The 12,079-nt window shown below is 39.1% G+C and overlaps 1 protein-coding gene across 5 annotated transcripts in view; it reads left to right on the top strand.

Moving 5' to 3' along the window:
• Positions 1-487: 487 nt before the first annotated feature.
• ccdc171 (coiled-coil domain containing 171) overlaps positions 488-12,079 on the top strand; it is an 81,827-nt gene continuing 70,235 nt past the window's right edge. For 4 of the 5 annotated variants that reach the window (XM_071377875.1, XM_071377872.1, XM_071377876.1 and 1 more), the window contains exons 1-5: positions 488-562; positions 1,087-1,301; positions 1,577-1,754; positions 3,543-3,717; positions 5,279-5,457. In XM_071377875.1, coding sequence (XP_071233976.1) covers positions 1,144-1,301; positions 1,577-1,754; positions 3,543-3,717; positions 5,279-5,457 — 690 coding nt within the window. In that variant the 5' untranslated portion in view covers positions 488-562; positions 1,087-1,143. Of the gene's footprint in view, positions 563-1,086; positions 1,327-1,576; positions 1,755-3,542; positions 3,718-5,278; positions 5,458-12,079 lie in introns of all 5 variants that reach the window. The other variant, XM_071377874.1, reaches the window with a different exon arrangement.

Below are 12,079 nucleotides of genomic sequence, written 5' to 3'. Positions count from 1 at the left end.
CAGTGTTTAATTGCTAATTATTTCGCCACTATGGCCTATTTATTGCCTTACCTCCCTTATCCTACCTATTTTCACACAATGTATATGTACTTTTTCTATTGTGTTATTGACTGTATGTTTGTTTATTCCATGTGTAACTCTGTGTTGTTGTTTGTGTCGCACTGCTTTGTCTTGGCCAGGTCGCAGTTGTAAATGAGAACTTGTTCTCAACTAGCCTACCTAGTTAAATAAAGGTGAAATAAAAATAAATAAAACATTGCTTTACTCATCCACGTCTCGATTCCCCCTTCATAATTATTATATTTTATTCCAATTTCAAATTACAACACAATAACAAATAAATATAGGACATCAACTACAAATATATGTTCTTCTTATGAAACAAATTAACAAATAATAAATAAATAAAACTTCATAGACATTCTGTTGTTTACGAACCCCTTCTTAAACGCGTCAGAGGCCTGTCCGGCCAATCGAAGGGCTAGAAGGGAGAGGGAAGTGACGTACGAAAACAAACGGCAAAGATGGCGTCACATTCAAACGGATATTGAGACAAACATCTGTAAGTTCCTATTTAAACGTACTATACTGTCGTAACTTCATCGCCACCGAGTTGTATGAAGTATAAAACATTATTGTTATTTCAGAAGTTCTAACATTTGTTGTCCAAAATGCACTTATTTGACCGCTTCGACAACGATCCTCTTGTTTTGGGCAAAGCGGTCTTGCTGGCAAGGCAACGTTAGCTAAGCAACCTAACGTTAACTCAGCTATCTCAAGGGTCTCTGACTAGCAAACAAACTATCAGCGGGTTTACTGTCAAGCCAGAGAGGAAGCTATCCAATATAGTTAGCCGCCCAATCCCTTTGCTTCAATACTCCGCAATTGTATTTTTCGTTTACTTGCTAGCTAGATATTCTCATACTAGTGTGACCTATCTAGTTAACGTTAACTAGTAGTAGCTGGCTAGCTTAGCTCAATGCCTTCACTTGTAAGGTAAACAAAACATCATTGTGTTTCCAAGGTTACAAATAGGCTTTTAGCTAACCAAATATGTGCATTATTGGCTGTGTAATACATTATCAGGGGACAACAGACTAGAATCTGTAAGTCTGGACAGAGTATCCTCTCTGACCTGGCATTATGCCAACGGAAAGACCAGCGGCAGTCACTTCGGAGCGGCTCCGACATCATGACCGACCCAGACGAAAGGACAGTGTGCAGTCCAAGCCCTCCCTGCGGGCCTCACACCCCCGATCAGCGGCTACTGCAGCCAAGTGCTGCGAGGATGAGATCAACAGGTACGGGGGAACCTTTGATCTACAGGTAGATCTGGCCAACGCCTTTTAAAATGATCTAAGAGGCCAAAATATGTTTTAAGTGTACATATATAATAGTTATTTTTTTTAGATGTTTGAATACACAGATAGACAGTTGTTGTGTAAAGTCAACACATTTTACTGTTGTCAAAATCTACAGATATTTAAATGTTGCATATTTACGGATGCTTGCCAATAACCTAGATGTTTACACACAGATAAATGCAATTTTAACTGTAGTTTTCTCTGTGTTTCAGACTGAAGGAGATAATCTGTGCTCTGCAGGCTGAGCGTCAGCAACAGCGTTCCAGGGAAGAGGAGGGGGACAAGCTGGGGGGTGTTGGACTGGGACCGCGGGGGCCCGAGGAGCTACGATGGCGGATCAACCAGCTGGAGAGAGACAAGCTGGAACTAACCTCCAAACACAATGAACAGGTACTGTAGACCTACCCTTACTTTTATAACACAATATCAATACTACTGTATCATAACACAATACAATATCAATACCACTGTATAATAACACAATACTATATCAATACTACTGTATCATATCATAACACAATACAATATCAATACCACTGTATAATAACACAATACTATATCAATACTACTGTATCATATCATAACACAATACAATATCAATACTACTGTATCATAACACAATACAATATCAATACTACCTACACTTTTATAACACAATGTCAATACTACTGTATAGTAACTACACTTTTATAATACGATGTCAATACTACTGTATAGTAACTACACTTTTATAATACAGTATCAATACTACTGTATAGTAACTACACTTTTATAATACAATATCAATACTACTGTATAGTAACTACACTTTTATAACACAATGTCAATACTACTGTATAGTAACTACACTTTTATAATACAGTATCAATACTACTGTATAGTAACTACACTTTTATAATACAATATCAATACTACTGTATAGTAACTACACTTTTATAATACAGTATCAATACTACTGTATAGTAACTACACTTTTATAATACAATGTCAATACTACTGTATAGTAACTACACTTTTATAATACAATATCAATACTACTGTATAGTAACTACACTTTTATAATACAGTATCAATACTACTGTATAGTAACTACACTTTTATAATACAATGTCAATACTACTGTATAGTAACTACACTTTTATAATACAATATCAATACTACTGTATAGTAACTACACTTTTATAATACAATATCAATACTACTGTATAGTAACTACACTTTTATAATACAATGTCAATACTACTGTATAGTAACTACACTTTTATAATACAATGTCAATACTACTGTATAGTAACTACACTTTTATAATACAATGTCAATACTACTGTATAGTAACTACACTTTTATAATACAATATCAATACTACTGTATAGTAACTACACTCTTATAACACAATATCAATACTACTGTATAGTAACTACACTTTTATAACACAATATCAATACTACTGTATAGTAACTACACTTTTATAACACAATATCAATACTACTGTATAGTAACTACACTTTTATAACACAATATCAATACCACTGTATAATAACACAATACAATGTCAATACTACTGTATAATAACTACACTAAAATATAATTTCGCTGCTATGTACAGTACCAGTCAAACAGTTGGACACACCTACTCATTCCAGGGTTTTTCTAAAAAAAATTCTGTTTATCTACATTGTAGAATAATAGTGAAGACATCAAAACTATGAAATAACACATATGGAATCATGTGGTAACCAAAAAAGTGTTAAAACAATCAAAATATATTTTAGATTCTTCAAAGTAGCCCCGCTTTGCCTTGATGGCAGTTTTGCACACTCTTGGCATTCTCTCAACCAGCTTCATGAGGTAGTCACCTTGCTGCTAGGTTCCTCAACTTCGGTGGTCGGGTCAGCAGGCTGCTCGGTGAGCTCAGCTTCGCAATCGACATGGTGGTCCTCTGTTTCTTTGCTCTTGGCGGTGCCCGGCCATTTTCAGAATATACAGATAGAATTATTTGGCTCGCGGCTAACAAGAACGTGGCTGGTGAAATAGGTGTTAATTTCCAGCGCCGAGTGTGTGCTGACGTGATTTATTACGATGGCTCTGTATAAACCTCTAGTTTGATACACATTGAAGTGGAAGGGAGCCAACTGGGACAGTCATATCACCCAACGTTCCTCCAACCTTCCCCTCCAGGTATCCTCTCTAGAGGGCCAGGTGGCCAGGCTGAGAGCAGCAGTGGAGAGAGGAGAGGCACAGAGACAGACTCTTGAGTATGATATGGCTGTAACCAGGAAGGAGGCTGGAGCGGAGAGAAGTAACGTCCAGGAAAACATGGCTGCTCTCTGCAGTCAGAATGAACAACTCATGGGTAAGAGAGAGAGAGAGAGACTGTGTGAGAGTGTGAGTGATTGAGTGAAAGAGAGAGAGCTGAGCGATTAGTGGTTTTTGATGTTGGTTCGATTATTACAAAATAATCACTGTTTTGGATTTTCGGTTTCTATATGTTTTTTCAACATTAAAAACATTATGAAATATAATATAACAATTAATAATTAATTACAATGATTTAGAGCTTTTGAATGGAAATTCCGAAGCCATAAATAGTGAACGTTCAACGGCCAAAACATTCCATTGTCTCTGTCAGGTCCATATTGGGTCGACATCAATAGAAACACAGGAAATTACTATGAAATAAAAACACATTTCAGTTGTGTTTATTACTCAGTTTATATTGGATTAATTTATTATTTTTCATTCCTCAAAGTCATCACCTGTCTGTAGTAATCACCTGTCTGTAGTAATCACCTGTCTGTAGTAATAACCTGTCTGTAGTTATCACCTGTCTGTAGTAATCACCTGTCTGTAGTAATCACCTGTCTGTAGTAATCACCTGTCTGTGGTAATAACCTGTCTGTAGTAGTCACCTGTCTGTAGTAATCACCTGTCTGTAGTAATCACCTGTCTGTAGTAATAACCTGTCTGTAGTTATCACCTGTCTGTAGTAATCACCTGTCTGTAGTAATCACCTGTCTGTGGTAATCACCTGTCTGTAGTAATCACCTGTCTGTAGTAATCACCTGTCTGTGGTAATCACCTGTCTGTAGTAATCACCTCTCTTTAGTAATCACCTGTCTGTAGTAATCACCTGTCTGTAGTAATCACCTGTCTGTAGTAATCACCTGTCTGTGGTAATCACCTGTCTGTGGTAATCACCTGTCTGTGGTAATCACCTGTCTGTAGTAATCACCTGTCTGTAGTAATCACCTGTCTGTAGTAATCACCTGTCTGTGGTAATCACCTGTCTGTGGTAATCACCTGTCTGTAGTAATCACCTGTCTGTAGTAATCACCTGTCTGTAGTAATCACCTGTCTGTAGTAATCACCTGTCTGTGGTAATCACCTGTCTGTAGTAATCACCTGTCTGTGGTAATCACCTGTCTGTGGTAATCACCTGTCTGTGGTAATCACCTGTCTGTAGTAATTACATGTCCCCAAAAAACTGCCGCAATGGATTATGGTCATTGTAGTTCATTTCTGCGCAGAACTAGGTTGAATCTTTGCTAAATTAAAACTACAACGCCCTTCAGCCCAGCGACTTCATTTCTCTCTAGAGACACGGCACGTTGGGCACACAAAAAAACACAGAGCTTAATGAAATTCAAGTACCGACGTCAGTCAATGAGTTGTTTAATTACCAGAAAAATAAAATATATGTCTGTTAATCACTCAGCACTACAGATTGATGTTGAGTATTTGAGTGTGTATTGTTTGATGATGATGATGATGGTGGTGTGTATGTCTGTATCGATGCTTTATGTGTGTGTGTGTGTGTGTGTGTGTGTGTGTGTGTGTGTGTGTGTGTGTGTGTGTGTGTGTGTGTGTGTGTGTGTGTGTGTGTGTGTGTGTGTGTGTGTCTATCCATGTGTCAGAGCTGCAGCAGAAAGTGTGTGTCCTTCAGAAGGCTCTGGAGATCACGCGGATGGCCCGGGAAGAGGACCAGCATGCATTGCAACAGGAAGTGGAGGAGCGGGACGGACTGGTGCTGAGCGCTAACACAGAGAATGATCAGCTCACCGCTGAGAACAAACACCTACACACCCTGCTGCAGGTAACACACACACACACACACACACACACACACACACACACACACACACACACACACCACACACACACCCTGCTGCAGGTAACACACACACACACACACACACACACACACACACACACACACACACACACACACACACACACCCTGCTGCAGGTAACACACACACACACACACACACACACACACACACACACCCTGCTGTAGGAAACACACACACACCCTGCTGCAGGTAACACACACACACCCTGCTGCAGGTAACACACACACACACACACACACACACCCTGCTGCAGGTAACACACACACACACCTGCTGTAGGTAACACACACACACCCTGCTGTAGGTAACACACACCTGCTGTAGGTAACACACACACACCCTGCTGTAGGTAACACACACACACCCTGCTGTAGGTAACACACACCCTGCTGTAGGTAACACACACACACCCTGCTGTAGGTAACACACACACACCCTGCTGTAGGTAACACACACACACCCTGCTGTAGGTAACACACACACACCCTGCTGTAGGAAACACACACACACCCTGCTGTAGGAAACACACACACACCCTGCTGTAGGAAACACACACACACACCCTGCTGTAGGAAACACACACACACACCCTGCTGTAGGAAACACACACACACCCTGCTGTAGGTAACACACACACACCCTGCTGTAGGTAACACACACACACCCTGCTGTAGGTAACACACACACACCCTGCTGTAGGTAACACACACACACCCTGCTGTAGGTAACACACATACACCCTGCTGTAGGTAACACACATACACCCTGCTGTAGGTAACACACACACACACACACCCTGCTGTAGGTAACACACACCCACCCTGCTGTAGGTAACACACACCCTGCTGTAGGTAACACACACCCTGCTGTAGGTAACACACACACACCTTGCTGTAGGTAACACACACACACACCCTGCTGTAGGTAGCACACACACCCTGCTGTAGGTAACACACACACACCTTGCTGTAGGTAACACACACACACCTTGCTGTAGGTAACACACACACACCTTGCTGTAGGTAACACACACACACCTTGCTGTAGGTAACACACACACACACACACCCTGCTGTAGGTAACACACACACACCCTGCTGTAGGTAACACACACACACCCTGCTGTAGGTAACACACACACACCCTGCTGTAGGTAGCACACACACCCTGCTGTAGGTAACACACACACACACCTTGCTGTAGGTAACACACACACACCTTGCTGTAGGTAACACACACCTTGCTGTAGGTAACACACACCTTGCTGTAGGTAACACACACACACCCTGCTGTAGGTAACACACACACACCCTGCTGTAGGTAACACACACACACCCTGCTGTAGGTAGCACACACACCCTGCTGTAGGTAACACACACACACCTTGCTGTAGGTAACACACACACACACCTTGCTGTAGGTAACACACACACACCTTGCTGTAGGTAACACACACACACCTTGCTGTAGGTAACACCCACACACCTTGCTGTAGGTAACACACACACACCCTGCTGTAGGTAACACACACACACCCTGCTGTAGGTAACACCCACACACCTTGCTGTAGGTAACACCCACACACCTTGCTGTAGGTAACACCCACACACCTTGCTGTAGGTAACACCCACATACCTTGCTGTAGGTAACACCCACACACCTTGCTGTAGGTAACACCCACACACCTTGCTGTAGGTAACACACACAGCTATTGATAGTTGTATAATTGTTCCTAAGGACATAAATAAACCCTGGTTTCTCCACCAGTCTGACCTGGAGAAGTCACTACTATCTGCATTGATTGCAGTGGGTTTAACAAGTGACTTCAATAAGGGATCATAACTTTCACCTGGATTCACCTGGTCAGTCTACAGTATGTCATGGAAAGAGCAGGTGTTCTCAATGTTTTGTACACTCAGTGTATATTTCCACAGTATGAGGTTGGAATAATTCTGTGAAATTGTGAAAATGTTGCTCTTTTAGTTTCACAGCTATTTAAAAAGACTGGCTGAGGTATTTAATTTGTACACAGAAAGGATCTCATGTTGATATGAAGGTACTGTATTTAATTTGTACCCAGAAAGGATCTCATGTTGAGATGAATGTACTGTATTTAATTTGTACCCAGAAAGGATCTCATGTTGAGATGAAGGTACTGTATTTAATTTGTACCCATAAAGGATCTCATGTTGATATGAAGGTACTGTATTTAATTTGTACCCAGAAAGGATCTCATATTGAGGTGAAGGTACTGTGTTTAATTTGTACCCAGAAAGGATGTCATATTGAGATGGCTGCGTTAGACTTTTAAACAGGTCATCTTGGTTACCAGAAGGAGATTCTCAAACCTCCAACTTCAAGGTTACCTTGTTATCCTTGGTCTGTAACATGCAGTGAAGTGGACAGGTTACCATTGGTCTGTAACATGCAGTGAAGTGGACAGGTTACCTTGTTATGCTTGGTGTGTAACATGCAGTGAAGTGGACAGGTTACCTTGTTATCCTTGGTCTGTAACATGCAGTGAAGTGGACAGGTTACCATTGGTCTGTAACATGCAGTGAAGTGGACAGGTTACCTTGTTATCCTTGGTCTGTAACATGCAGTGAAGTGGACAGGTTACCATTGGTCTGTAACATGCAGTGAAGTGGACAGGTTACCTTGTTATCCTTGGTCTGTAACATGCAGTGAAGTGGACAGGTTACCATTGGTCTGTAACATGCAGTGATGTGGACAGGTTACCTTGTTATCCTTGGTCTGTAACATGCAGTGAAGTGGACAGGTTACCATTGGTCTGTAACATGCAGTGAAGTGGACAGGTTACCTTGTTATCCTTGGTGTGTAACATGCAGTGAAGTGGACAGGTTACCATTGGTCTGTAACATGCAGTGAAGTGGACAGGTTACCTTGTTATCCTTGGTCTGTAACATGCAGTGAAGTGGACAGGTTACCATTGGTCTGTAACATGCAGTGAAGTGGACAGGTTACCTTGTTATCCTTGGTCTGTAACATGCAGTGAAGTGGACAGTTTACCTTATTATCCTTGGTCTGTAACATGCAGTGAAGTGGACAGGTTACCATTGGTCTGTAACATGCAGTGAAGTGGACAGGTTACCTTGTTATCCTTGGTCTGTAACATGCAGTGAAGTGGACAGGTTACCTTGTTATCCTTGGTCTGTAACATGCAGTGAAGTGGACAGGTTACCTTGTTATCCTTGGTCTGTAACATGCAGTGAAGTGGACAGTTTACCTTATTATCCTTGGTCTGTAACATGCAGTGAAGTGGACAGGTTACCTTGTTACCATTGGTCTGTAACATGCAGTGAAGTGGACAGGTTACCTTGTTACCATTGGTCTGTAACATGCAGTGAAGTGGACAGGTTACCTTGTTATGCTTGGTTTGTAACATGCAGTGAAGTGGACAGGTTACCTTGTTATGCTTGGTCTGTAACATGCAGTGAAGTGGACAGGTTACCATTGGTCTGTAACGTGCAGTGAAAGGGACAGGTTACCTTGTTACCCTTGGTCTGCAGGTTATATTGCAGGTTATATTGCAGGTTATGTTACAGGTTATATTGCAGGTTATATTGCAGGTTATATTGCAGGTTATATTGCAGGTTGTATTGCAGGTTATATTGCAGGTTATGTTACAGGTTATATTGCAGGTTATATTGCAGGTTATATTGCAGGTTATATTACAGGTTATATTGCAGGTTATATTGCAGGTTATATTGCAGGTTATATTACAGGTTATATTACAGGTTATATTGCAGGTTGTATTGCAGGTTGTATTGCAGGTTATATTGCAGGTTATATTGCAGGTTGTATTGCAGGTTATATTGCAGGTTATATTGCAGGTTATATTACAGGTTATATTGCAGGTTATATTGCAGGTTATATTGCAGGTTGTATTGCAGGTTATGTTGCAGGTTATATTGCAGGTTATATTGTAGGTTATATTGCAGGTTGTATTGCAGGTTATGTTGCAGGTTATATTGCAGGTTATATTGCAGGTTATGTTGCAGGTTATATTGCAGGTTATATTGCAGGTTGTATTGCAGGTTATGTTGCAGGTTATATTGCAGGTTATATTACAGGTTATATTGCAGGTTATATTACAGGTTATATTGCAGGTTATATTGCAGGTTATATTACAGGTTATGTTACAGGTTATATTACAGGTTATGTTACAGGTTATATTGCAGGTTATATTGCAGGTTATATTGCAGGTTATATTGCAGGTTATATTGGAGGTTATATTGCAGGTTATATTACAGGTTACATTGCAGGTTATATTGCAGGTTATATTGCAGGTTGTATTGCAGGTTATATTGCAGGTTATGTTACAGGTTATATTGCAGGTTATATTGCAGGTTATATTGCAGGTTGTATTGCAGGTTATGTTGCAGGTTATATTGCAGGTTATATTGCAGGTTATGTTACAGGTTATATTGCAGGTTATATTGCAGGTTATATTACAGGTTATATTGCAGGATATATTGCAGGTTATGTTACAGGTTATATTGCAGGATATATTGCAGGTTATATTACAGGTTATATTGCAGGTTATATTGCAGGTTATATTACAGGTTATATTGGAGGTTATATTGCAGGATATATTGCAGGTTATATTGCAGGTTATATTGCAGGTTATGTTACAGGTTATATTGCAGGATATATTGCAGGTTGTATTGCAGGTTATATTGCAGGATATATTACAGGTTATATTACAGGTTATATTACAGGTTATATTACAGGTTATATTGCAGGTTATATTACAGGTTATATTGCAGGTTATATTACAGGTTATATTGCAGGTTATATTGCAGGTTATATTGCAGGTTATATTACAGGTTATATTGCAGGTTATATTGCAGGTTATATTACAGGTTATGTTACAGGTTATATTACAGGTTATATTGCAGGTTATATTGCATGTTATATTGCAGGTTATGTTACAGGTTATATTACAGGTTATATTGCAGGTTATATTGCAGGTTATATTACAGGTTATATTGCAGGTTATATTGCAGGTTATATTACAGGTTATATTGCAGGTTATATTGCAGGTTTTTTTAGGTTATATTACAGGTTATATTGCAGGTTATATTGCAGGATATATTGCAGGTTGTATTGCAGGTTATATTGCAGGTTATGTTACAGGTTATGTTACAGGTTATATTGCAGGTTGTATTGCAGGTTATGTTGCAGGTTATATTGCAGGTTATATTGCAGGTTATATTGCAGGTTATATTGCAGGTTATATTACAGGTTATATTGCAGGATATATTGCAGGTTATGTTACAGGTTATATTGCAGGATATATTGCAGGTTATATTACAGGTTATATTGCAGGTTATATTGCAGGTTATATTGCAGGTTATATTGCAGGTTATATTACAGGTTATATTGCAGGATATATTGCAGGTTATGTTACAGGTTATATTGCAGGATATATTGCAGGTTATATTACAGGTTATATTGCAGGTTATATTGCAGGTTATATTACAGGTTATATTACAGGTTATATTGGAGGTTATATTGCAGGTTATATTACAGGTTATATTACAGGTTATATTGCAGGTTATATTGCAGGATATATTGCAGGTTGTATTGCAGGTTATGTTGCAGGTTATATTGCAGGTTATATTGCAGGTTATGTTACAGGTTATATTGCAGGTTATATTGCAGGTTATATTACAGGTTATATTGCAGGATATATTGCAGGTTATGTTACAGGTTATATTGCAGGATATATTGCAGGTTATATTACAGGTTATATTGCAGGTTATATTGCAGGTTATATTACAGGTTATATTGCAGGATATATTGCAGGTTATGTTACAGGTTATATTGCAGGATATATTGCAGGTTATATTACAGGTTATATTGCAGGTTATATTGCAGGTTATATTACAGGTTATATTACAGGTTATATTACAGGTTATATTGGAGGTTATATTGCAGGTTATATTACAGGTTATATTACAGGTTATATTGCAGGTTATATTGCAGGTTATATTGCAGGTTATATTACAGGTTATATTACAGGTTATATTGGAGGTTATATTGCAGGTTATATTGCAGGTTATATTGCAGGTTATATTGCAGGTTATATTGCAGGTTATATTACAGGTTATATTACAGGTTATATTGCAGGTTATATTACAGGTTATATTGCAGGTTATATTGCAGGTTATATTACAGGTTATATTGCAGGTTATATTACAGGTTATATTGCAGGTTATATTACAGGTTATATTGCAGGTTATATTGCAGGTTATATTACAGGTTATATTGCAGGTTATATTGCAGGTTATATTGCAGGTTGTATTACAGGTTATATTGCAGGTTATATTGCAGGTTATATTGCAGGTTATATTGCAGGTTATATTGCAGGTTATATTGCAGGATATATTGCAGGTTATATTGCAGGTTATATTGCAGGTTATATTGCAGGTTATATTGCAGGTTATATTACAGGTTATATTGCAGGTTATATTGCAGGTTATATTACAGGTTATATTGCAGGTTATATTGCAGGTTATATTGCAGGTTATATTGCAGGTTATATTGCAGGATATA

The sequence above is a fragment of the Salvelinus alpinus genome, chromosome 31 (assembly GCF_045679555.1).
Source record: "Salvelinus alpinus chromosome 31, SLU_Salpinus.1, whole genome shotgun sequence".
NCBI lineage: Eukaryota > Metazoa > Chordata > Actinopteri > Salmoniformes > Salmonidae > Salvelinus > Salvelinus alpinus.
This window is presented reverse-complemented; position numbering and strand designations above follow the sequence as displayed.